This window comes from Lonchura striata, chromosome 3, assembly GCF_050655825.1.
Source record: "Lonchura striata isolate lonStrDom1 chromosome 3, ASM5065582v1, whole genome shotgun sequence".
In the NCBI taxonomy this organism is placed as follows: Eukaryota; Metazoa; Chordata; class Aves; order Passeriformes; family Estrildidae; genus Lonchura; species Lonchura striata.
The window spans coordinates 81,727,775-81,754,203 of record NC_140705.1 but is presented as its reverse complement, the minus strand read 5'-3'; the positions used below and the strand labels follow the sequence as shown (position 1 = coordinate 81,754,203).

The 26,429-nt window shown below is 36.0% G+C and overlaps 1 protein-coding gene across 9 annotated transcripts in view; it reads right to left on the bottom strand.

Annotated features, from left to right (window-relative positions):
- Positions 1–26,429, bottom strand: part of BIRC6 (baculoviral IAP repeat containing 6) — a 170,025-nt gene that overhangs the window by 127,538 nt on the left and 16,058 nt on the right. For all 9 annotated transcript variants that reach the window (XM_021548327.4, XM_085575516.1, XM_085575518.1 and 6 more), the window contains exons 3-13: positions 24,288–24,425; positions 23,720–23,913; positions 22,004–22,115; positions 20,692–20,774; positions 19,345–19,567; positions 19,083–19,243; positions 17,245–17,303; positions 15,128–16,522; positions 6,539–6,688; positions 4,744–4,969; positions 467–627 (exon numbers count right to left, since the gene is read on the bottom strand). In XM_021548327.4, the coding sequence (XP_021404002.3) occupies positions 467–627; positions 4,744–4,969; positions 6,539–6,688; positions 15,128–16,522; positions 17,245–17,303; positions 19,083–19,243; positions 19,345–19,567; positions 20,692–20,774; positions 22,004–22,115; positions 23,720–23,913; positions 24,288–24,425 (2,902 nt within the window). The remainder of the gene's footprint in view (positions 1–466; positions 628–4,743; positions 4,970–6,538; positions 6,689–15,127; positions 16,523–17,244; positions 17,304–19,082; positions 19,244–19,344; positions 19,568–20,691; positions 20,775–22,003; positions 22,116–23,719; positions 23,914–24,287; positions 24,426–26,429) is intronic.

The window sequence follows — 26,429 nt, the reverse complement described above, 5'->3', positions numbered from 1 at the left end:
CACATAGCTTAGTCAATGAGCCAAATGATGAGAGAATTTTCAAGGAAACCATGGGGTTATTTACTTCCATCACAGAATGCCTTGCTATTTTCTCACTGACAAATAATCTTCTTCTAGGACTTGGAATAATTTAGTATGATTTTTTTACTAAATCAAGATCTTAAAAGAGTATCATTTGTTTAATCAGTCAATCTCTAGGATGACTTACAATTAACAATTTATTTTTAACAACTGTAGGATTAATGCAGTACAGAATTATAACTGAGTTCAGTCTTTTTGAGCAATGTACATTTATTTGCCTAAGTGTCAAGATTTTGAAACTGTTTACCCAGTTTGTCTCCCCATATACATTCAAGACTGATAACTGAAACAAAACCCATGATACTGAGAAACAGAATGAATCAGTAAAAGTGAAATACTTACACAATCACAAGCAATTTTTCTGATATATATCACATTGACTTACCATTGACTTTCCCTAAGCCTGGAGCTTTATTTTTCAGTAAAGTCACTTGAATCTGGGGAATGTTTGTGATGTTTGAATTCAAAACAAATTTGAAGTCCACGTGTCCAACCATACAGGCTTTTGGTAGAACTAGTTCAAAGACATGCTCATCCCAGCTGTTGCTGTCAGGAAAAAAGAAGACAATGATGCAGTGTACAGAGAAAAGTCCTATCACGCAGGCATTATCACCCAGCCCATTCTGCATCTACGTACACTGTCTTTAACAAGAAGAAAAACTTATTTTGCCTTAGTTGACAATTGATATGACAGGGGAGAAGTAATGTTCACATAAAAGCAGAATTGGAAAGATTCCCCATTACCTTTATCACAGTATGGTTTCCATATTACTATAAATACCAGTTACTTACTTCCATGAAAAAAAAAGTACAAGAATAAAAAACCAAACACAACACTAGAAGAAGATCTATCAATTTGTGAAGTGTATAAAAGAATGATTAGAGGTACCTACCTTGTAATTTCTTTCAAGTTGCCCTTATCCGTTGTTTAACACTTAACAATGTCACTTTCCAATGGTACAAAATCAACATATAGGAGACTCAAAATACTATTTTCAAAACATTTTTAAAGCACATTTGATAATTCATACAGGATGAAAAGTGCCTCCTATCAGATGCACACTCAGAAGCCTGTGCTGTGCAAAAGGGTGCAGTTTTCTTTTATTAAGTCACATTTTTGTTTTGAAGACAAGTTTGGTTTACACTGAAAGTGTAAACCTGAGAGCCCTTGATGATCCATTCCATAGTAAAAAATAGTTCAAACCAAAGAGCAATGAAAATAGTTCTAATTATGTGTCAATTGTCCTGTTTGTGTACATTTTTAAACTAACTCAACTTGATCGCCTTAATTTAGCAATAAATAATTTTTTAAAACGTAACTTTGATATACTTTTTTAGCTGTATAACTGAGAAGACTGAGAAACTGAGTATGCTGCTATAAATATTTTTGAGACATCCTTGTAATATCTAATTCACAAATAGGTATTTTAACTTCAATAGCATGCTACACAAAGTATTGTGCAGAAAAACATTTTAAAGTAGGCTAAGGAATGGCGCAAATGTATTTATTTCTTTACAGTAATATCCTTGATGGCCAGATCTCCTTCAGGCACATGTAATACAACTTAAAAGAGATTTCAGGTACAAGTAATGAAATGGCATGCCAGCTTTCCAGAACTAGCAGCATAGAAAAGCAGAGATTTTGAAAGGGAATATGGACAGAAGCAATAGAATTTGTGGTTATGATTCAAGAAGGCACAGTGAAGAATTTTCAGCTAACTTTACAAAGAACACAGGTAAGTAAAATATAATGAAAATTTATCCCACTGTTCTGGGGGGAAAAAACCCTAAAACCTCTGTTAGCAACTGTAACAATAAATATTTAGAATCACTCATGCCTTTCTTCTAGCCTGGAGAACACATAATCCAGTGCCAAACAGAGAGATGTTTGGGGATGATTTTTAATGTCATGCAAAGCATGGACTAAGTAAGACAACCAAAGGAGCCAGACTTCTGAAACAGAAAGTAATATTCTGCTCATCCAGTTTAAGTTAAAGATCTGGTACAAACCCAGAAATGAATAATAAACCATTTTGTCTGCAGCAGTAGCGTTGCATACAATGCACACAGCCATAGTGAATTATAACTGTTATTTGTCTACCCTAGAAATCTATTTTTGACAGAACTGAGCAGCAGATGCTCAATAGGCACATATGGAATAAAGAATCTCCATTAAGGTCTCACATTGATCCAGCAGTTAAGAGACCTTCTTATACCTCTAACAATAAACTTCACAATCTAATTCTGTTATTAGTTAAAAGACTCCCCTTTAAAGTTTTCTTTTAATATCTCACAGTTTGCTTTAAGTACATCCTTTATTCATGTGCAAAGCTTTAAAGTAACAAACAAATAATTTACTTCCTTGTTATTTTCTCATATTAGCATATCTATCCTAAAGAGATAACCCAATGCAAAGTCTTTTAGGAACTCTTCTATCTTTGAAACCCTTCTAAATCAATAGCATCTTTCTAAAGAAAAACATTCAACCCATACTGTGTTCTAAGCACTAATATACCATCATTCTCAACTACAAGGTATTTTCCAACACACTTATTCATTCTGTTTCTAGAACATTGCATTGTCTTATCTTCTGCTATGAATAAACATCACTTTCTAGCTCTTCCTTCTTTCACGTATTTTCAAATAAGTCTCCATAAGATGAATACATCCTACATAAATTTGAGATAAAGCCAGGAAACTCAGATGTCACTGTTTTATCAATGCATATTAAGAATTCATGTACCTCTCTTTTACAAGAATTAACCTCATTTAACATTTCAGTCACATTACACATGAGGGGACAATACTGATATTTAGATAATTTGCAAGGAAAATCACACTGCTTTTCTTTTTCCTTTGTGCACAGTCTTTTTAAAGTAACAAATTAGGATTGTAATATAATGCCATTTTCTAAAATACAGTTACAGGATTATCTCTTTCTGTCTATTTGAGAAACAAAAGAATTGCCATATCAAATTGCATTACTCATCCATCTAACACTATAACCCCACATCGTGATAGCTATCAGTATGAGGCACTCAAAAAGGAGATAAAAGCAACCTTATATTAAAGACCAAAAAAATAATCAATCAGTTATTCTTGCCATGTAACTTTTACTTAAGAGCTAACATGGCTTTAAATCTTAAGACTCTACCCTAAGAACAAAGGGACTGTAATTTAATACTTTTCATCATGAGTCATATAGCAGCTGTCAAAGATTTCCAGTACTAAACCAGAATTTCTAACTTTTCCTCTTTACAATCCTGTTTTATTTAGCAGCAGTCATAATTCTTTTCCTCTAATGAAACAATATTCATAAGTTAATTTTCCACTTATCCCCTTCCAATTAACAGCCATTACCTTCACTGCTTGCTTAATTGTAACTTCATATTGTTTTTTACTTTTCAACCATTGCTGAACACATTTGGATAATCAATAGTTTTAACTAGAAGTTATTTTGCAAGGAACCACATCCCTTCCACTTGCTACATACAGAATATTTGACTTACACAATGCAAAACCACAAGATAAATCTAAAGGCTTTAAAGCCTATAATGCATTGCAAGTTTTCAACTGTAGCTTATGCATATTTGTTTGAAGCAACTCCACCTCCTGTTATGTGTCAGCTCTGGAAACACCTGCATCTATTACATATTTTCACACCTGGAATGCTTCATTATCCCAAGCTATCTTTCAGCTGTTTATATGACATGCTTTATTTGCCCCACACATGACCTCTAGCTTCTCTAGCACCCTTTGGATATTTCATTATTTTCACTCTATGGCTATTCCAAGTCTGCATGACAACCCAAACGTTACACATCAGTGGAACAGATGTTTAGATGACCTATAAATCCTGTAGTATCTTATGCACATCCCTTAATAAAACAAAAAATATTTCTATCTATATTGTATTTCTCCAAGCATTTTCCACCAAAAAAAAAAACTACACAAAGCTACTTCAGGTAGGTTTTAATCAATCCTTCAAGGAGACGGTAACACTGCTGTAATAGTATTTAGGATCCCAGAGGAATTCCAAGTTCTCATGTCATGTGTAAAAAGTTAAGTCCTGCTACACATACCATGTTGGTGCAGTTCATATCAATGAAAATACTGCCTAAACTTTAGCACTACAAAGGCTCTGGAGCAGCTTAAATGTTTCATATATAAAGATTTAACTTGAATAGACATAAAACCAGATTCTACCTTCATATTTTAAAGTAAATTACAAGACAATTTAATTTAGGACAACTAATTAGTCACACTGGCACCCAGAGTTTGCATTTTCTGATTAAATAATGTACTAAAAATGTGTATATACATAAGAAGGGTAAATCAGACTTTTACAGAAAGTATCAAGAAAATCTCTAATTCTGGCAAATGTGCTTGTCTATTTGTGTAATGTTATGGCCACATTTGGCAAATAAAATTCCACCAATTCAAAACCTGACTTTTCAATTTGTTTCAAGGTCCACTAAAATGTCTCTGGCAATCTCACCAACACCTATAATGCAAACTGCCACATGGAGATTATCATCTCTGTACGTTCTTAAACTTGTACACTAGTTAAAAACAATTAAATAGCATAAAATTTGTGGTTGTACGCTACAGCAACTAGTGAAGCAATGCACACAATTCCTCATGCACTGTTCCCCTAGGTACCTGTCTGTCTGTAGCTTCCAAGTCCGAGTGTGCTGAGCTGCATCACCGTGGTGCTGCTGGTGTAGATGCTGAGGATGCCGCCTCTGTTGCTGCTCCTGCTGGACTTCCACCCAACAGGGAGGGACAGTGGCTGAAAACCGTGGTGTCAAGGTTTCAAAACGGGTCAGTTCCACCAGGGATGTCAGTGTCTCAAGGGAGAACGGCTGGTCCACCAAAAGATCAACTCCTGAATAATTATAGCATATACATTCATTTACTACATAGATTTTTTTTCCAGAACATCCTATTAAAAATAGTTTCAAATATATCAGAACTGCTATAGGCAAAATGAACTACATGTCGTATGAAGGTTTTTTAGTTAAAAAAGAGTAATAAGAGTACCCCCTCACAAAGCACCATCCTAAACAAACAACAAAAAATAGCTACAAAAAAACCCAACACAAGCAACCAAACATCCCAGCCTTGAAGCCTGTATCCTTTGAAGGCAGTTCACTTGGAATAAATTTTCTAAATACTGAGAGCTCTGAGCATGCTGTCTGGAATTCAGCCAGAGGCATAAGGAATAAGTAATTAGCCAGCTATACTTTGAAGATGTAAGGCTGATTAAACATTTTTTTTAATATCCCTACTGACTCAGATAAAAAAAAAAAAATCATGAAAACAGACATACAGAAATACTAGGCATTTTTATCACTGTTTAAAACATTACTTTGGCCTCTTATTATCAATATTGACTTGTTTTATGGTGGATTACTAGAATGTTGTTGAAGGTTTACTCCCAATTTACTTTAAAAGAGGGATAAGTGAAAAACAAGCATGTCTTATGTTAAGCACTTAAAAGACACTGGACCTTGACAAGTATTTTGGCTTCCTGCCTTTATATTTAGGCCTTGTACCAAGGAAACAAGGGCATTATTGAAGTATTGAAAACAAAAATATTCCAGGAAGTCAAACATCTGGAGGAACCGTAACTGAAACCAAAAATTGATAATCAGATTTCCTCAGACATACAAAATCCCCAACCAAACAAAAAAAAACCCAAACCAAAGCAAAAACAGACAAAAAACCCCAAACCTAAACAAGAAAACCCCAAACAAAACTCAAGCAACCAAAGGACTCCCACCAAGCAAACCTGAGGGAAAATAAGACATGTATATTTTCTAGTATTTTGAGCATTTTCTCTTAAAAATGTGTCTTGAAGGAAAAGTTTTCACTTGTAAAGAAATCATGGGTTTCAAAAGAAATCTGCTACCTGACTACTACTGTCACCACTTGAGGTGAGGAGATAATAATACACCAACACAAATACCACCCTTGCTGCAAAGCCTAAACCTAGAGAATATCTTGAAAAACAGTCCAGGCTGACTTGGAGAAGTAATAAATTCACTCTCATTGCAACTATAACAATTTCTACTTTTCAATTTCAGAGGCAGAAAAATGCCAAAGAAATCAGAAATGCTTTAGAAATTGAACTTCAATAATACAGCAAAGACTTTAACTTTTTTAACTGCAAAATGTGAACCTCATTAGCTGCATGACACTGCAATGAGAAGTGAGATCATTGCTCAAACTGTAAACAAGCCTATCTTTGAGCAGACTGGATTTTTCTGCTTCATTCTCCTTCCTCCTCCAACAGAAACAAATCCAAATTCAGAGTATTCACAGCAACCACATACATGTAATGTATATAATACATGCTATTAAATAATTGCAAGTTATGTTCAGATGCAGCTTTCAAAAATGACAAAAGTATTTTGATACATGTGCAATTTACCTGTACACACGTGCAATTTACCTGTAATGCCTGGACTAGAAGGGTTGGATAAGGGCTTAGTGCCTTCTGATGACTGTTCTACACTTTTGGTAAGGGATCCATCTACAAGTATATCAGCTTCATCAATGTCATCGCAGGTCCCTCCAATCTGAAGGAAATGCAGTTCTCCACCTAAAATCATCACAGACAACAAAAGAATAATGTCTGGACAGGCATACAGCTAAATTCAAGTCACAAGACAGGTTTGCACTTAAACTGCTAAGCAATTATGACAGTATTTATGCAGGACCTGAAATCAGTGAAATTCAACAGGAATATTTATTTTGCTTTACTACTACTAATTTTTTTCAGGACAAATGCAAAACAGAACTACAGAAATACTGCAGTTGCAAATGGCATCAAAGGTAAAAACTATATGGGGGAACAGGTTTTAAAAGGCAATTATCAAAGGAAACCTCAATAGAAACCAAAAATCCTAACCATTATGAAACTTCCCATAATCCAAATCATGCTTATTACAGAAAATATTCTACCATGTTAAGTGAAGGCCTACACTAACTCATCTGTACAGAGTGCATAAACCTCCTTTTAAATTTCAATACCTGAAAACTGAAAATTAAACTAATTTCTCTAAATTCTCCTAACTAAGGAGCTCTCCACATTATTTCATCAAACCTAGAATTAAAACACTGATCAAGTCAATAGACAAAAGAGCCACATTCAAAATTTTCACTGGACACAATGTATTGATGGAAGCTTGAAATCATTCAAGGAGGTTGTCCATTATTCACCACTACAAATACATATAAATCAATGCTATCATTTACAGAGAAGTCATAGAACCAAAGAGTACTAAGATCCTCAGGTCCAACCCTTAAGCCAGCACTGCCAAGTCCACCACTAAAACCATGTCTCTAAATGCCACATCTGCACACCTTTTAAATACCTCCAGGGAGAGTGACTCCACCACCACCCTGAGCAGACTGTTTGAATGTTTGGCATCCCTTTCTGTGACAACATTTTCCTAATATCAATTGTCCCCTTAAGCAGCTTGAGGCCATTTCCTCTTATCCTGTCACTTGTTATTTTGGAGAACAGGCCAACCCACTACAATCTTCTATCAGGTAGTTGTCCAGAACCCTAAGGTAATCCCTGAGCCTCCTTTTCTCTAGATTAATCAACCCCACCTCCCTCAGCTGCTCCTCCTTCAACTTGTGCTCTAAGTCACTGAGAAGGAATGTTTAACTTTACATAATACTGGGGGAGGGGATGAATGAGAAGAGCTGTTCCAGAAATTACAAGAAGTTGAATTAGTAGGATACAAATCAAGAAAAAAGTCCAAGCATAGGCCTTAAGGTGATTTTTCTGAAAAATTATCAGACTGATCTTCAAACATCTGATTAACATTATGACAAACACTGTTATACAAAATATCCAGGTAATTTGAAACAAAAAAACCTGAGAATAAAAATGTAATAAAACCCCAAGATAAAAGCAGGTATATGTCCTGTACTGTGAGGGATGAGGGTGGGTGAAACAGAGTGATAGAGAGGCACAGGGAGAGTGTGAGGCACAGAGAAAAGATGTGAGTCACACAGTTTTGGGGTTTTTTTGAGATCTCACTAAGAAAGGCCTGACAACAAATGCCTTTATAACTCACTCTTTTATGAAGACAGAAAAACAAATTGTTCAAATGACCAAAATGGTCAGAACAACTCTATGGACCAGTGCATTGTGCTGTGGGAAAATCCACCCCAGGTCTAGGTAATATACAAAAGTAGCGTTCCTGGGACCTGAAGGGATGGGAGATTTTGTCATTATCTTTATCTTTTTATTCTGTCTTCTCAAAACACCTATTCCATTAAGCCATTAAGCCATTTCTGGGTGGGTCTTTTCTGAGATCCACTAAGAAGCCTGTACCTCCCCTCTCTCAGTCACAAACCACACATCCTTGGTGCAGAACAGTAAGTACATCCCAAGCAGATCCCAAGAGTGGAGGGGGAAAAAAAATAGTTCTAGCAAACAACAATTTTGAATTTCCTTGAAATTAAACAGCTCATAAATAAGCAATTTTCCTCAAACTTCAAAGAGAATTTAAGACACATTAGAAAACACAGACGTTGACAGATTCATTTGGTAGTAAGTCAAATTAGTTTGTGTATCACTTTGTTTACTGCTCAGCAGCAAAAACATCCTTACCATTTTTTCCATACAGGAGAATAGTCATAATTCCTGCATTCCTGAAAGATTCCATCACTTTTCCAAGGAAAAATTTGTGCTAAACTTGAGATACCTCACTTCCTCTCATTAGTTTTTTAAAAGGTTCTGTAAAGAAGTTTACCACAAACTTAAGTTGTACAGTATCAGCCTCTGCTTATGCACACTTATGCAAAATGCTGTAGTTGGCTGCGTCCCTGTATCACAAAGGAGGCATTTCCTCTCAGAGAACATCCAAAGATGACTTTTTGATGATGCATGCTTCATTATTTGTTTCAATGATACTGCAGTTCCAATAGTCAAGTGCCAGTGAAAAAATCTGCACAGAAGTCAATGCCTTTTTTTTTTTTTTTTTTTTTTTGTGTTACTACTATTGTTTGCAGCACCAGGCTGAAAGAATGACTCGTCCAGTGCTTTCTAATTCTAGCCAGGGAGCAAACATCTCAAGTAGCAGTTGATCTGAAGGCTCCCCTACTTGCATGCATTTGACAGAGGGAATATTTCTGTTGTACTACCAAGAAGATATGAAAGCTGAGACTGACTTAGTTATCACAAAAGAGATAAATTGGAAACTAGCATCATTATACTTCCTTCAAAAAACAGGTAACACAATCAAAACATTGTTAATTTAATTCTGAACTGTATTTAAAACCTGCAATTTGCATGGATTCAAGAGCCTGGTGGCAATACAAACAGAACACAAGAATCATGAATTTATTCAAATAAATCACAGGCTTCCTTCTGGCAGAACAGTTCCTGGTTCCAGGAAAGCAGCACTGGAACAAGCTAGAGAGCATGCCAGAGACTAAGGCCACAGAGGTTAAAGCCAATCAGGTGAGATGTTCCTGCACTCTAGAAGGAGTTTGGGAAGAGTGACACCATTGTCATTAGCGAATCACAACACAATGACATAGGTGAACAATAGACAATTAATTAAAAGGAATTAGAAAACAAAACCATACCACAGGTAACTATGCACTAATTAATTTATAGTCCCCTCCTCCTCTTGTTATTGGTTGGCTCTAAATGTGCAAGTTCAGAACACTTGAAAAATGTCATCAAGAAGGCTATCCCAAAACTTCATTTGGAGACATTCTAATTTAAAGTACTCTAAGAGATTTTAACTATAAAATTCTGCCCTGACTTTGAAAAAATAAAATGTAATTGAATAGGGACGAGTGAAAGTTACCATGTCTAGAAAGAAATAATTAAAAACCCTGTTACAAGAATTAAAAAAAAAAAAAAATCAACTAGACAGCAGTTCTGTAAGAGACGTTTTTGTGAATCAGTTAATAAACCTCATTCAATTTCCTGTTCAGAAGTGCAAACATTCCACTATGTATACACACACATGGTATGTACAAACTCCAGAGCTGCTTGAGGAATTAATATGTAGGATTACCAGGCCTGGTTTTGCATATCTCATCAAGAAACTTGTGGACTGACTTGATCAGATCTTTTGGGGGGGGAAAGTAAAGGCTGCTTTGTTTTCTTCTTCTTCCATCAGTTTGAAAGGATTGGAGATATTCAGCTTGAGACAACGGTTGGAGAAGGACAGCACCTAAATAAGCTCTGTTTTTCCCTCCTTTTTTGAAGAAATCTCTTTGCCATATCCATAATGAATGGTACAACAGATATGACTCCAGCGACAAAGATGATAGAGACTAAACACTAGTGAAAAAAATTATTATCAAGGGCAGCACTCAGCAGGAGAAATTTCATGAGCAGACTGTTAAATCTCTGTCTTGAAGATGTTTGCAAATGGTGAGCAGCAGTCTGTTTCTGGATGGGCAAGTATAATTGAGCTTGACTTGAAGATGACCTCCTAGTACCACTTCCAATACTATTCTGATGTGGAAAAAAAATCGACTTCTCAAATCCTATTAGACTCCATTACCAAAAAAGGTGGAAAATTGAAAATACTGACTTGATTCCTGAACTTCAAATACACAGTACAGGGGAGAGACAAAGCCTAATGACAAGGAAGACACAATCTAAATCGGAAAAAAAAAAATACAGAGTGTGATTACTACACTATTTACAATATAGGAGCAAGAAAGGTGCTATAAATGAAAGGCACAAGACTTGGGAAAATCAATTCTCAAATGTATCCAAGTGCCATCCAATTCTGCCAGGCTTGCAGGTAAGAAGTACCAGCATAGGCAACTCACCCTGGACATACCAAAATCCAACCTGAAAAAATGCTTTTTCCGACAAAAGGGAGGGACTAAAAAACTCTTGTTATATTGTAGCACCTTAAAAATGTGATAATGTAACAGATTCAAAATTTCAAGGGGAGCACAATCCAGCAATAAAAAATTGTATCTGACCCTCTTAAACACAAGATACTAAACTTTAAATATCAAAAAATCACCCAGCAGCAGTATCTCTATTTAAAAACAGTACCTGCTGCCTTGTTTTAGAATAAAGAAATTACTTATTTTCTTACTAATTATTTTGAATGTCATAAAAGCATAGTTTAGACTCTTACTACTGATACAAGAGAAAATATCTGAACCCTCATATGAGAGCAGACAATGCACTAGTAAAACGGATATTAAATACAGTCTACCTTGGCCAAGGGGAAGAGAAGAAAGCAAAATTCAAAGAGACTAAAGTTCACAATGTTTGTTTAACAGAACTGGAAACAAGAATATACTTGCACATTTTCCTCCAGAGGTCAAGTTCAGGTAATCCTTGCAGAAGCAGCTAAGTACCTGAAGCTGACACCAGGAGGTAACATTCTGAAGCATGACTCACAAAGACGGATGACGTCAAAAACAGGTCTAAAACATCTTTCCATAAAACTACTCCAGATCTGAAGCACCCCTTCACACAGAGGTTTCTTTTTCAGTCATATCTTAGAGGCAGCTATGGAAAAATTTTATAATCTACCAATGAAAAAAATACATCAACAAGCAGGAGAAACAGAAGAAAATGCTATTCTGCATTCAGAACTTTACATTAAAGTATCTCTTTCCCTACTCTGATGTCCCAACAAGTAAACAGGAAAGAATATACTGCTCATGCCTGAATATTTTCCAACATCATTCAAGCATTTTCAATGCATGTATGCTCCAAAACTTTCACTAAAAATTTTCATTTATGTCTTTGCACTACAAGCTTCTTTCTAGACAGAATAATGTTGAACACATCAGTGAATACAGTTATTAGACTTTCAGTGCATCTATCTAATGCTGTCAGACTGCAGGCACCATCCCACTTGTGGCAGTAAACCTAGAGAAGCAAGCACCTCTAAGTGATTTGCAAAGAAGCCTAAAAAAACAGCACTCAAGGAAAAAATAGTAACAGCAAAACCCTCCATTTTCAGCCACCTAGCTAAGCAAGAAATTCTATCCATTTAAAGCAAAAATTTAAAGGACGATTATTATTCAATACAAGGAAAACTATATTAAGCTATTCAAACACACAATAAGATAGAGGATTTTAGAAGTTATATTAATATATATTAAGTTGAGGTTCTTGATTTGCTTTTTCTTCAAGTGTTCCTCAATTTTATACCTTTTATGCCTTATGTATAAACATTTCAGTTGAAGTCCTTCTTATACCAAGTGACGTATTTTGATAAATTTTTTGACTCCGAGGCTTCAGACATACCTAGCATCAGATCCTGAAATCCAGACCTCTAAAGGACATTGACCCCCAAGTATTTATGATGGCTTTGGACTTAACTTCTCAAAAGTGAGAAAAACATAATAATAACTGATATGCTAAAAAATGAATAAAACTTGAAAGCCTCTAAAGACATTCACTTAAGCAATGAAAATAATAAACTCCCAAGTCCTTGGCTGAGCAGAAAATGGAAGTTCCAAATAGATGTATAGTGGGTGAAAATGGAAGACAAGAATAATCAGTGTTTGGTGTTTTTTGTTTTTGTTTTTTTTTTTTTTTTTTTAATAAACAAAGTACTATATTCAAAAGAAGATCCTTGCAGGCTGATTTGATACCTGTAGCATACTGGGCTACAGAAGAAAAAATACCCTCAAATCTCAGTCATCTTAAGGGCAGCATGAACAAAAGAAATACAAAAAAAGCTACTGATAAATTACTAGATGGGTATTACAATATCGAGAGAGATTTACTGCAAAGGCAGAATGATGTGCTTGACCATTACAAGTAAGATGGAAGTATTCTCCAGTCAGTAACAGAGATGGTGGTTATTTAGGCAGGGACAAAATACTCCTACACACAATGAATAAATGCTTCCAGGTCAAGAGACCTGTATATCTTACACTCCATGCCCTAAAGAGGTTTAGATAACACCAAAAGCTACAAGAATAGGATTACCATACACATTAATACTGGATGGAAAAGTACCATGCACAATACACCCTTTAACTATTATCATCAATCTTAAAACACAAGAAAAGCAAAAGAGATTTGATGAAAGAAAGAAATTGATAGTAATAAAATTCTGTAGAAAAAAAATTGTTTGGAGATTCTGTTTTCAATGAAAACAGAAATATCTGTTTTCAATGAGATTGCAGTTTGATCAGCTACCTATAAAGTCAAAACACTATGACATGGTGTCCTGGAGTGACTTTATGATGCTTCTATCCCCATTCATCTGTTTAGCCCAGAAATAAGTTTTGCACCTTTAAGACTGCTTCCAAAAGTGAAGCAGGAGAGAGAAGAAGCATGGAATTTGCTGTCAGAACCTGCACTCACTCCTCCCCATTCCTGCTCCTGGACTGTGCTGTCTGCAGCATGGACAGACATGGGACAGTGCTCTCCTTTGCTTTTAGTTACATTTTAGCTAGCTGAGACAGAGCAGTTCCCTGGACTGTGGTTTTTCTTTTTCTTGTAACTGTTTCAACCTGCTCTGGACTGAAAACCCAGAAGAGCACCTGGAACTCGCACTTGTGGCCCACCAGGCTGGGCCCCGGCCACGACATTCCCAATGCTGGAGGGATGAATAACAGACTGGGTGAGCTGAGCTCCAGCCCCCATGAAAGCGACTTTCTGGGTTTGTCATCTATTCAGATATGCAAGAAGTTTTATTGTTTAATATTGTTCTTTTTTTGTGCTGGTGAATGCTTTGCCTGTTAAAAAAACCAGTTTTTTTTCCACTTTTCTCCAATGAAATCAAATGAACCAGCTGGGGGAGGGGCCACTTGAATTTGCTTTCTAGAAGAACCTCATCAGAGGTTTGCTCCCAAATTTGCCCTAAACCAGGACACATGGATATGATAAGATAAAACAGTTTTCAAAGGCAAGTAACCCTTTAGTTAGAGTTCCACTTTAACTAGGAAAAAGCATGCATTATTCAATACAGCTAAAACAGTTTAATAGATATTTCTTCAAAAGCAGTCACTGAAAGAGAATAATTTAGTAAATATCAATGTTACCCTTGGAAAACTGCAAACATAAATACTAGTTACTATCTTGCAATGTTTTCATTAGTATTTAAAAAGCAAATCTGAAATGCCTACTTCCAGAAATCTTTGTAGGTGAGTGAGAAACATGGAGCCTTTAAGAAAATGGAAATGTTTACAATAAACTTGACTTTATCTGTTGGAAATAAGTAAATCTGATTTAACAACTGCTCATAGGAGGACTTTATATTTAGTGTGACACCATCATGAAAGGAAAAAAAGGTATCAATTTCAATTTTTCTAGTAAAGAAGAAGCTCAACATGGTATAATGGGAATTTATTTGAAATGTATGAACCACCCCATCAGCTTAGCCCCTCTGAGAGACTAAGCATTTCCTCTACAGCTGCAATCAACTGCAGATGAACTAAAGAGAACACTGTCACACGGAGAAACTCAGCTGGATAACACTCAGAGATGTTTCCAATGTGACACAAGGAAACAAGGAGTTGTCTGGTGGTTTAGGGACTTTTACAAAGTAGTTGTTACCTGGGCTTGAGTTACACTCCTCTCCTACCTGCCCCCTTCCCTAAAATGCCTTGTGTTCATTTGGAAAAAAAGAATCCTGCATAAATAGTCTTGCTCTAACACTCAGGAAAGGAAAATCTCAACAGCAAAAAGCTGAAGCAGAACCAGAAGAAAATACACTGGGATAAGATATAAAAGCATTATCTTCTCTGCTCTCTTGAATACAATCAAGTACAGGCAGAAGGTATTTTTACAAAATGGGATTTCTCTATCACAGAAATAATTACATACAATAATGACTTTTATTTATGTTTGACTTAAGAAAACCTGCGCGTCTTCAAGAATTAAGACACATGTAAGAATTACTGCCATTCCAGAGATTAACTGACATTTAAGGTGAGGAATTAACTGGAGTCCATGCTTCCTAAGACCATTAAATTGTATGTAAATTCAGTGGAATTTAAAATTCTGTAACATAATCCAAATACAGTAAAATCAGTATTTTTTAAAAAATTTGAAGAAAAATCTTACCTTTGGTGCATGCACATAATCTGTCTGTGCCCGAACAGTATATCACAGAGACGAACATATCTGGTTCCTCAGTGCCCTCTTTTTTAGGTGGCTCCACTTTGGCCAGAATTTCAAAGTTTGAAAGATCTAGTATTTTTACATATCCTCCCTGAGTAGTTATTACCAGGTGCCCAAGAGTAGAGATCTCAGATCTTCTCTCTCTCCCACTGCCATTTTTAGAAGATAATTGTATTTCCTCTACAGGCTCCTCACAGTCGTCCTCTCGATTATCCAATATATCTGGTGGGAGCAAAATCATTGAGGTAATTGTGTCTTGGGGGTCTTTGATATGCTGGATTTTTACTGGTTCCTCCTCTAGAGTAACTATTCTAGTGGCATAATTCATCTTATAAAGCACTAGGTATCCACCACTAACACTTCTCTGTTCAGGCTGAATTATTAAAGGAGTTGGTACATCTGCTGGTGACTCATGCTGGATTACATCAATGCTCGTGCCATTCACTACAGCAAGACTTGATTCTAATTCCCCCTTCCTTCTATTACATAGCGCCGAGTTTAATTTATTTAAATTATTCAAGGCCTCTACTTGATTTATTGCACTCAGAGATTCAACAGGACAAGTCCGCAGTCCTACTAACAGATGAATTCCATCTGCACAAGGTGTGATTGAATCTACACACAGGTTCTCCTCCTCTGCAAACTTGGGCAGACGCAGGCACTGAACCAAAGTCCCAGGCTTGGGAACCATAGAGCTCCACTTGTCCGAGTCCGGAGATGTCAGGCTGGCTGCAGCATCTGCAAATTGCTGAATGTAAGTCACAGGGGGGTCCTGTAACAGCAACTGTTCCTGACTGTCCAGCTCCATTTCAATGATCTGTGGAACTGTGAAACCATCGTCATGTATACTTTTACTCATAATATTGTTCATCTGTGAAAAGAGTTTTCCTGCTTTTTCATCAGACTCCTTAATGCTGTACAGCAGCAATACAGGCAAAGTCCTCCTTACCAGAGGGGAATTCAGTTCTGAATTAGTGCAGGATTCATTGTCAGTTGATCCCTGTTCTGAGACACTCTCACCTCGAGTCCTGCTTAAGCCATCCAGTGATCTCTGAGAGTTACTGCTAACGGGAGAGGTAGCAGGTGATTTGTATGTTAATAGACCTCCGCTTAATAAACAAGGAAAGGGAATGTTGTGTTGCTCTAGATGTTTTTCCTTCATCTTTTCACTCTTACAGTTGGCCAAACAGGGATTTGCTCCAAGTTCTTCTAGGTCTTTAACTGTGTCCTCCAGAACATTTGCAACAATTTCCCACTGAAGTTTTTCAGGCTGCTGAAGAATGCTGAGAGCTGTAATATCAAGGCTGACTTCCATAGTTTCTTTTTGTGATGTATGCCCTTTAAAATAAAAATGCTTAAATCAATAAAAATGCTCAAAAGACAAAACAGAAATCATGCTGCATGTATTACAGTTTGTTGGAAAAAAATGATCTTTTTTCTACATCTTATGCTCTTTGTTTCCCTACTTGGTGATCCTTACTCAAAGACATAAACCAGATTAAAGAAAATAAACATGCAGTACTCCCTCCCTCAAAACTTCTGACTCAATCTCTAAGAAAATAACACAAGAACAACATGCATAGCACCATTCTACTTCCATACAAAATCTTTATTTAGTAAGAAATACTTTATCAAAGTGCATACCCTTAGGGAAACAATCAAGACACAGGAACTCTTTCAGCAATCCCCTGAATTTAAAGGGTTTCATACAGCTGTAATTTGTTCCTGTTCTAAGAAAGTTCTTTTATCTTGGTTTGTGTGCTTTATTGACAGCAAGATAAGCAATGCCTGTTGTCATGTAAGACATTTATTAACTAACGAAGTGCAGTTTTTCTTTTCTCCTGAATGCCATCTCTCCATCACACAAACTGAAATACCAGCATTCCTTTCAATGGTAAATCCATTGAAAAATCCTTTTCCATGGTAAATACTTTTCCTTTTTTCTAATACAGTGAATATATTATCATCAGTTTTGACAGGGTTCTTTTAAAACCCTGGAAGAAGAATTTCCCCTTTGACCTCTAAACTATTACATATCTAATAGGTCAGATATAACCTACCCGTAACAGATTCCGATCTGGAATGCTCTTCACTGTCTGAATCCTCTAGTAAGTCATCACTGAAGAAAAGAAAAGCATGAATGACACCATGTACATGCTAACTGCATGCTTATTTTTAATTAAATTAATAAAAATACATAAAAACCACAATGTGTTATTATAGTTGGCCATTCCTCTTAGCCAGCATTGTGCATTCATTGATGAGTTAATCACAGACACCAACAGTAAAGACTTTTTCCTCCCCTATTGAACCAAAAGACTAGATTTTTTTTTGCCTCATTCTACCATTGTATTTCCTACAATTCAGGCCTAAATGGAATTAAAATTAAAAATATTCATTCTCAGGAATCTTCCTCAAAATCATCTCTGGAAAGTGGAGCTGACAGACTGGTCTTCAATTCTATAAAGCAATTTTGTAGCTAGTACTGAAACAAGGATGAACAGTGTTGTTGGTTTTAAAAATATTGCCAGATAAATCTTTTTGTCATAAAACCAGATTCTGTTCAAGACACCTTTTCAAGAGAAATAGGCCCCTGAGTAGTTCTAATAATATATAAATAATTAATGCATCTGACATTTCCAATAAAATAAATTATTTCCTATTACAGGCTCATTACACACAGGAAGACAGTAATCCCTTTGCAGCTTCAGGTAGAACTACACACAGTACCAAGTCAGATCCTCAAACTTCAACAAACTGGATGTTTATTCTTCATATCCAAGAAACAGACCTTTGTGGGGTCAAAACTGATCAACACGGCAGACATAATTCAATACTCTGATTCTGATCCAGCTTCCCCTTAAGCGGAGAAGTGAGAGTAAATTCCATGTAGGTTAAGTGAAATGGAAGATGCTTAGTTCTAGGCAGTACGATTGCACTGTCTTTTATCCAGCTCTTAAAATTGGTTTAATTCTTTAACTATTAGGGAGCTCCCAGCCCTAAAGCTACAGTAAGAGTTCAGGCAGCTGTTGACGTTGTTCATGTCAGCAGAAGAGCAAGCTTCGTATTTGCTCTGCACTTCTGTAGATATCACACTAAGCTTAAAATCAAAGATTTACCTCCTTGTGCATATAGCAGTATTGTTACTTTCTTCTTAATGCTGAAGTTTAAGAAGAAACATTCAGAAAACTAGCAAGACTCCCCAGTCAACTTTTGTTCTAAATTTCCAAACAGTTATTCACTCTGTTGAGCTCTGGCAAGACCAGACAAAAGCTCCCAGTAACAGACTGCATGAAGCACAAGTGAAATACTACTTTTTCTCACATCACACTTTCTAAGCACTGACATACCCTCTAGCTTATCCAAACCCTTGCAACAGGACTTTCTAATTGTTTTAGAGTCTGTATACATGTACTAAAAGTATGCAAAGAAGTACAAATTCCTAGCACATCCATACAGTTTATTTTCAGAGTGACATAAACAGAAATTACAGAGAAGCAATCAGAAAAAAAACATGTTCCAGAAGTTCATGAGAAGCCTTTCCTTTCAAAATCTGATATGTATAATCCATAACTAAAATGAAAAGCTGATCCAAAACTTATAGTTCTTTCTCTGTTTACTCGGCCTCTGAAACATGAGCATAGAGCAGCAATGAGATTTGTAATCTCTCTGCTAGTGGAGTATAAAACTGGAACAGCATGAAACTGGCTTAAAAAGTAGAAATTCAGATTAGTCTTTTTCAAGTGTTGAATTGTGTACAAATACAGAGTGACTAAGAATATTATTTCCATGAAAAGAAAATTACCAATCTTATGTTTCACAAAGCATGACTTTGTTAAATGGCATTTACCACTCAAACAGAAGCATTTCATATTTCTCATCTGGTAGACCAGCATACCTGTCTCCTTCTAATTTTGGTATGTCTGAGCAGCTAGAGGAATCTTCTAACCATGCTAGTGTTGGTCTCCTTGAGTCAACCCCTGAGCTCTGGTCTCCTGATAACATAAGTTGCTGCACAATAGCGGGATCATATGCATTGATTTCGAATTTTAAGTGGACCTGAGAAATAACAATAAAAAACAGAAGAGGTATTTGATTTTGTATCAAGATATGGCTGATCAGTAAATAGTTGATGAAAAATAATTATTTATTTTGCATACCTTCATAAGTTTGGAAACATCCCATATGCAGATCTTTCCACGTTTTGTTGCAGCAGCTAGAAAATGAGGGCAACTTCCAGATCCAAAGCAGGTTATTCTGTCAGTGCCATCTGTGCAGGGAAATTGCGCTGGACTTGTTGCCAGCGTGACTGAAAGAGGTACATTCTGAGTGTGCTCACCCTTGACAAATGGGCAGTTTGGGGAATGTCTCTCATGTTCAGACCTTTCCAGATTAAAAACAAATACAGAAAACAGCCACTTTTAACTGTGAAAACTACACACAGCATATACAAGCTAAGCCCTAGAAGTGAAGGTAAAACAAAATAGCTTGAACTCTATTGCAGTCAACCATACAAGAGAGTTCTGAAGTTACTAACACAGCTTTCCCTGCTGATTCTTAATAGCAGACTGTATTAAAGACTTTGATCACTCAATGTACATTCATATTCAAATGGATCAAGCTACACAATGCTCTTAAAAATGTTAAATTGTTCTATAGGCAGTAGCCAATCATGTCTCCATGAAGAAAAGCCCAGATTAAATTACCATACATTAAAACTCTAATGTTACAAGTAACTTTAGAAGCAATGTCCTGGTTTTAGTTCTATATACATAATCAAAAAAATCAAAACTGGAAACAGTCCTGCATGTCACATTAACCAAGAAGCATGGAAAAAAACTAATCTTGATATACAACTAAAGCAGAGACATGACAAGAACAATTACACGGCTACAAAATGTCTTGAAAATCATAAGTGAAAGGAGTAGACAAAAAAATATGAAGATAATATTACAAGGAAAAGTTTCCAGCAAGTCAGGAATCTGAAGTTTTCAAGAAAAGATTATAAATTACCAACTAATCAAGGAAAAATTACATTAATTAGTCTTTAATCAGTATAAGGTCCCACATTTCTGTTACTATGCGCAATTTTAGATGATTTGGGAAACTAGTAATGGATACTGCAATTTCACATAAAAGGTACTATGCAGCCATGGCAGTTTTTGAATGTATTCTAGTCACAATGAAACAGAAGATTTAGTTTAGATCCCTGTAAAGAAATATTGGCTGACAACTCTCAAGGAGCAATTTGAAATGAAACAGCAAATCAGAATTAAGAAATAAAACCAACTACTTTTTTTTTCTTTTAGTATTATACAGAAATTCGATATAGTACATCAAATATTTTTGTGATTTGTTCCATGGAATCATTTTGGAAACCCATTCTTGTCAATGACGTGTCCTAACCTCACCAGAAATACCATTGAGGTATGTTGATTTTTGTCCTTTAAAGATTTCTAACCTCTTCAGTACAAATTTAGGTGTACTTCACACATCATTAAACTTACCAAGGTTCATCTGTAGGTTCCCAGCACACCAAGCACACACTACAGGTAAAGCACATGGCTCTGTCATCTCCTGATGAAGCAGGCTATGAAAATAGGAAGAAACACTTGAAATTTATATAGCTATGTACTACAACACACTTTTACCTAGGTGATCAAGTTCTTTCCCATTAGTGACATACTAAAGCATCACACCAAACATATAAAAGGCCACAAATTATATACTATGAAGTGGCAGCATTTCACATAAAAAAAAGAATACACATTACTGTAGAAGAGATCCAGAACTAACATTCATGCAAGTCATCAGATGCAAACCACAGACATTGAACAGAAATTACTTTTTTTCTTTGGCAAAAGTTCACAAGGTTCAAAAAATTATAACTGCAGCGGAATACATGCTTGGATAGACATGGGTTAAAAAATATTCCTACCAATCTCTTAGGACATAAAGTATTCTCTACCACTCCTCTGCAAAGAACAGTTCTTACTAGCTGAAGTAACTGAGGAAAAACAATCAAAATTTCCATTCTCTTAAAATTTAGCATTTTCATGACCTCATTTCAAGACATGCTTGGGAATTTGCAGACACAATTCCAACATAAGAATTCCCTGCATTTCTCCTTCTGTGCAAGTTTAAGAAATCATCCAAAAACTTCATTCACCTATCATGCTTTACAGCTGACAGACTGAAACAGACAATATTGTTGTCAAATGATAGGCACTGTCCAGCCATCACTATCTAAATCCATATTATAAATATTTTTTTAAAGGGAAAATTTTAAGGAATGAAAAATGGAAATAAGCAAAAGTAGTGGATAAACACACTATGGTTGTGTTTATTCACTAAGCCTAACAATTTAATGTGATCTAGGACCTCTGTTTGATACAATAAAGTTCTACTAGGAAAGTATGTTTAGGGAGCTCCAGTGCCAAGCTTACTGCTTTTTTGCTTTACTTGTAATATAAAAAGGATTATTTACTCAACAGTCTAACAAGGAGAAAGACAGATTCTATGTAACAACCAACTTCATCTCTATTACTATTAACTCAGATTAATCTGATATTCCAAAAAATTTTATATGCTGAAGTTCAGAACAAAACAAAACAAAAACAACAAAAAAAACCGTAAACTCAAGACACCAAAACCCCTTGAAACTTAAAAAAAAAAGCTGAATGACAAAGTTTTAATGGTTTATGCATAATTGAAGGAGTCCATTAAAAATAGAAAAAAACCTACTAGAAAACATCACCACCTTTTTTCCCCTGCCCTCCTACCTGGGGAACAAATACTAAGAATAACTAAATCTCTTACCTGGTGATAGAACCCAGCTTGAGCCATAGGATCTGGTTGTGCCCACCGATAACCCACATGAGGCCATGAAGTGAATGTCTCCCGTCTGTTAGCTTCACTATACATCAAAGACCTAGAAAGGTGAAAAATTCTACATTACCCAAAATTGCCACTTAAAATTAAAAACCCAAACTATTTATAAGACTTTCAGTCCTTTAGTAACCATAAAAAATAGCCAAATAGTTACCTATAACTTAGACATAAAATGATAATTAACTACTACACGAAACTTACAAACTTCCCTAACTTGGGTGCTTAAAGTACATCCCCAATAAAAAACAAAAAGCCACACAACAACCTATGGACCTTAAAAGCAGGATTAAGAAAATAAGCTTCCAGGTAGCTTATTTGATCTACCTGCAGGAAAGCATGAGATACCCAAAGCTATTCTGCACTGAAGGCAGCTGGAGAAGCTGCAAGAGAGTTGGATTTTTTTAACATGACAACTACTGCAAAAATTTGGGGTTCTTAGTTAAAGAGATATAAACATGCACATTTACAAATACTCTAAAGTGATATTTCAGGTGCAACTAAATACAGGTTACAACCCTCCAGCCCAGTTATCACTCTATACTTGTAAATTTTAAACTACTACATCCCAAAATATGAACCCCTCTGCAACTCAACAGTTAAGACAGCAAAATAGTTCCTCTCTTTTCCACCTTCAGTGTGCTCACTGTCTCTGCAATAGCACATGAGAAATGAGCATCAGTTTTTCTTTTCCCTTGATAGAGTTTTGTTCTCACAAGAACTAGGGTTGTTAGATGGAAATGTGCCTTATTTCCTCTTTCCGCTTCTCAGTTTCAGGAGATTTTTGCTGTCTTATAAGAGAATGGAAACATTAAACATTTTCTCCCAAGGAAGCAATCTAGTCTAGCAACACTCACATAAGAGCTATCTTAACTTGACATTATACCAGCTCAAGAGGCACATATTGGAAGAGCTCTAATCAAAATACAATGTGGTGAGGTACAGGTAGACCTGAAGGCTTGGGGAAGGAAAGCTAAGAGATGAAATCAAATTATTTGAGGTGTAAGAAATGGAAAACACATACAAAATAATATTTGTACACACACTTTCAAGAAAGAAAAATGTATAACCTTAAGAGATTCACCAGTATTCTAACTAGTCTCAGAAGGTTAAAATAATAGGTTACTTGCTAGTGTATACATTACCACTTGGATCAGAAAAAGATGAAGCAGCAGGCTGAGGTTAAATGTTCTCTTGCCCCAAACATGCAGCAGTTGACTAGATCTAGAGTTCAGAAGTAGCATATATATGGCCTGCAAAGGTAAGTTCCTAAACTTCTAAACCATAAAACATAAGCATGACTCTTTCTTGTATGAAGAAAAAGCAATTGACTTCAGGATACGATGTAGTATGCATTTAAGGCTTCAATTCTTACCTTTCTTCAAGTGTAGATTGGGATTAAGAGCAAAGTAAATTTGATTTGCATTAGAGTTGAAACCCAGATAGTCTTGTGGTGTCCACAAAGGCTTTGTTAAATTCAGTAATATGTATGGCACAGCACGCATTAAACAGTTAATCAGATGTATGTGTAAGAGCAATGAAGTACAGAATAGGTCTAACTCTTTGGCAACTAAGTTGAAGTCATCTAAGAGCTTATGCTGATACAACTAAGGGGTCAAATTCATCACTTATTTTGTCTTAATATACCTGTCCACAGATCGCCCAGGTCCCACACCAAGCTCTGGTCGTGCGCTGGGTAAGAGGTAAGATAACCTATCCATCACAGAGGATGCTACAGGTAAGGCAGCAATATTTTGATTTATCTTCTTGAGTTCATTTACAATGGCACTGGCAACAGACTTCAAAACATGATGAGGAAGGTGGAACGTAACCGTTGCCCACTAAATAAGAAAAGAAGTGTCTACGTTTTAAAATTTTAACATCTAAACAACAAACACATCAGAAGAGTGTTAAAACCAAAACCAAGCACATGTGATAAGAAGAAATACAACAACAGACACACAAAAGCAACATGGAGCATAACACAAGGAAAGACAGTAACTTCAAATTTTATGCTCAGTTGCGTTTATTTTTTTACTTTATCAGCAAGAACCTAATCTTGTTTATTCTCTTACCAAGTGAAGCTTCACACATAAAACTAAGGAACAGAAAATATATTCCACCACACTGAGTCATAGATTTTGTATGTTTCAATGGTAGACACATAAACTAGACTTGGGAATCTATGTTAGACAGTACAAAGACAAATTCTTACCTTCGCAACTTTATGATTTGCTGCTGTTTCATGTGAGGTATTTTTTAAGCCATCCTTCAGTTGGGTGATGAACAAATCATATCCCTCTGTGCTAGAAACATCTACTTTTTCTATGCAAGCAGATAACAGCTGCTGAGCCTAAAATGCAGATGTGCAAGCAAAGTTAGCATCCACACTGAGTAACTACAACAGGAATTATGCCTGTTTCATTACTCTTGGAAACATCCTTTGCCAGATCCTACTTTATCATATATCAGTATAATTCCCATAAAAGATCCAGACCTGAGTAAGATGCTCCAAATTTTACTTCACAGGCCAATCCACAGATAAACAGCAATTACTACAAATTCTCTCAAGGGCAATACTACCAAATGTTAAAAAACTCAGTCACAAAAGTTAAAACAAAAGATCTATTAAAGGAATGAATGAGGAGACATCTATTGCCCAATGCTTTCTCTTCAAAAGGATTAATTCAGCTTTAACAACAAAAAGTGACAGCAAGAACAGAAGTCTTGCCATTTTCTGAGTAGCTTTGTACCTTCAAAAAGGTAGGTAATAATGAGAACAACCACACTGCAATAAAATTAGAGATAAGCTACTTACAATGCTAATACAGCAAAGCTGGAAAACGAAACAAAGAAAAACCCAGGCCAGTTTAGAAGTTAGTTCTTAAAACTCAATACATAATGCAACTAGAAAAGAATGGTATAAGCATCCATTTATAGACATTTTCTTCCAAGTTTCATCTGTTTCCAGCTTATCCCTCTGCCTGCCAACTTCACGCTGACAAGTAAGATTTAAAGGCACAGAGTATTCTAAATCTGCTGTAAGGTGGGTTAACATCTGAAAAATATTACAGGAATTCTTTCAAGTTACAAATATAGGGAAATATTTCCCAAGGACAATGGTCAGCCAGTCCTTTAAACAACCACAAACTGCTCGACACAGAACAGACTAAAAGGCCCCTTAGTTATGTCCTTGGGAAGCTCAGGGGAAGAAAGACTGAAATAAGGCAAACCAGCCCCCTAGCTAAGGTTGTATCAGAAGAATATCAGATAGACTGTGGAAGTTCCTAGATTTTAGTGCTCTATGGCAAATTCAAAACAGCATAGAGATTGCTTCATAACTTGTTAATGCTGACAATTAGAAATGCATAAAGGTGCACTCCACTACCAGATCAAACTACTTAAAAGGCTACTTAAATTAAGTGCAAAAATTTGCAGAAAAGTTCTAGAGACAAAAAAAAAAAAAAACACTAAACACCCTTCCTTGGATGAAAGTTCTTGACCTTTTTATGATTAAAGAGGAGGACAGATGTGTTTGTATGATATTTGCTTAGTATTTACTAGGTTTTTCCAAGGTCTGGGTTACCACCTCTTTAAAATTAAAAGAAGTTGAGACTGATAATATTTTGCCTCCTTCCTCACTGATCTGGTGATGAAACACCCAAAGCTATTCCTACTGAACTCCACATTTCTTTTTCTACAGGAATGATGTTTACAGAGAAGTGCTGTAAATAAGGGTCTGTAAACTCTTTAGAACTAAAGAATCTCTGTGCCAAAAACTGACACAAACTTATAGGTTGTATTGAACCATGTGAGACTGCAAACGACATCACAGCAGACTTTATGAAAGAAAATCCTGACCTCTGCCACTTTCTTCACACTCAGCCACACATGCCAAGACTCTTTAGTAACCCACAAAGGGTATGAAAGTGATGCCAGTGGGCAGCAAGCATCAGGAACCTGGAAAGCTTTCTTCAGAAACCCCTATGAAGAGTTTATTGCTGGTACTCCTACTCAAGTCACGTAGTTAAAAACTTCACATATAACATACATTCCTGATTCACATTCATGTAAATAGTTTACATCAATACTAAGTATAAACAAATGCAACAAAACCCTAAGCATTACACTCTAAGCAGAAGTGTCTACATTAGCTTCTCTTAAAGTGATACTAAATGCTCAAACCACAAAGTACTGTGTTACAGCTGATTCAAACATAAAAGGGAAGCCAGGTTTGCACAGAAAGAAAGTCTTTTGTTAGGTCAGCTGACCTTACTAGAAAAATTAGATTCCAGCTCTAACTCTTCACATGACAGAACACCGTGTTACCTGATTTCACCTTTCTTTTCCTGAAATA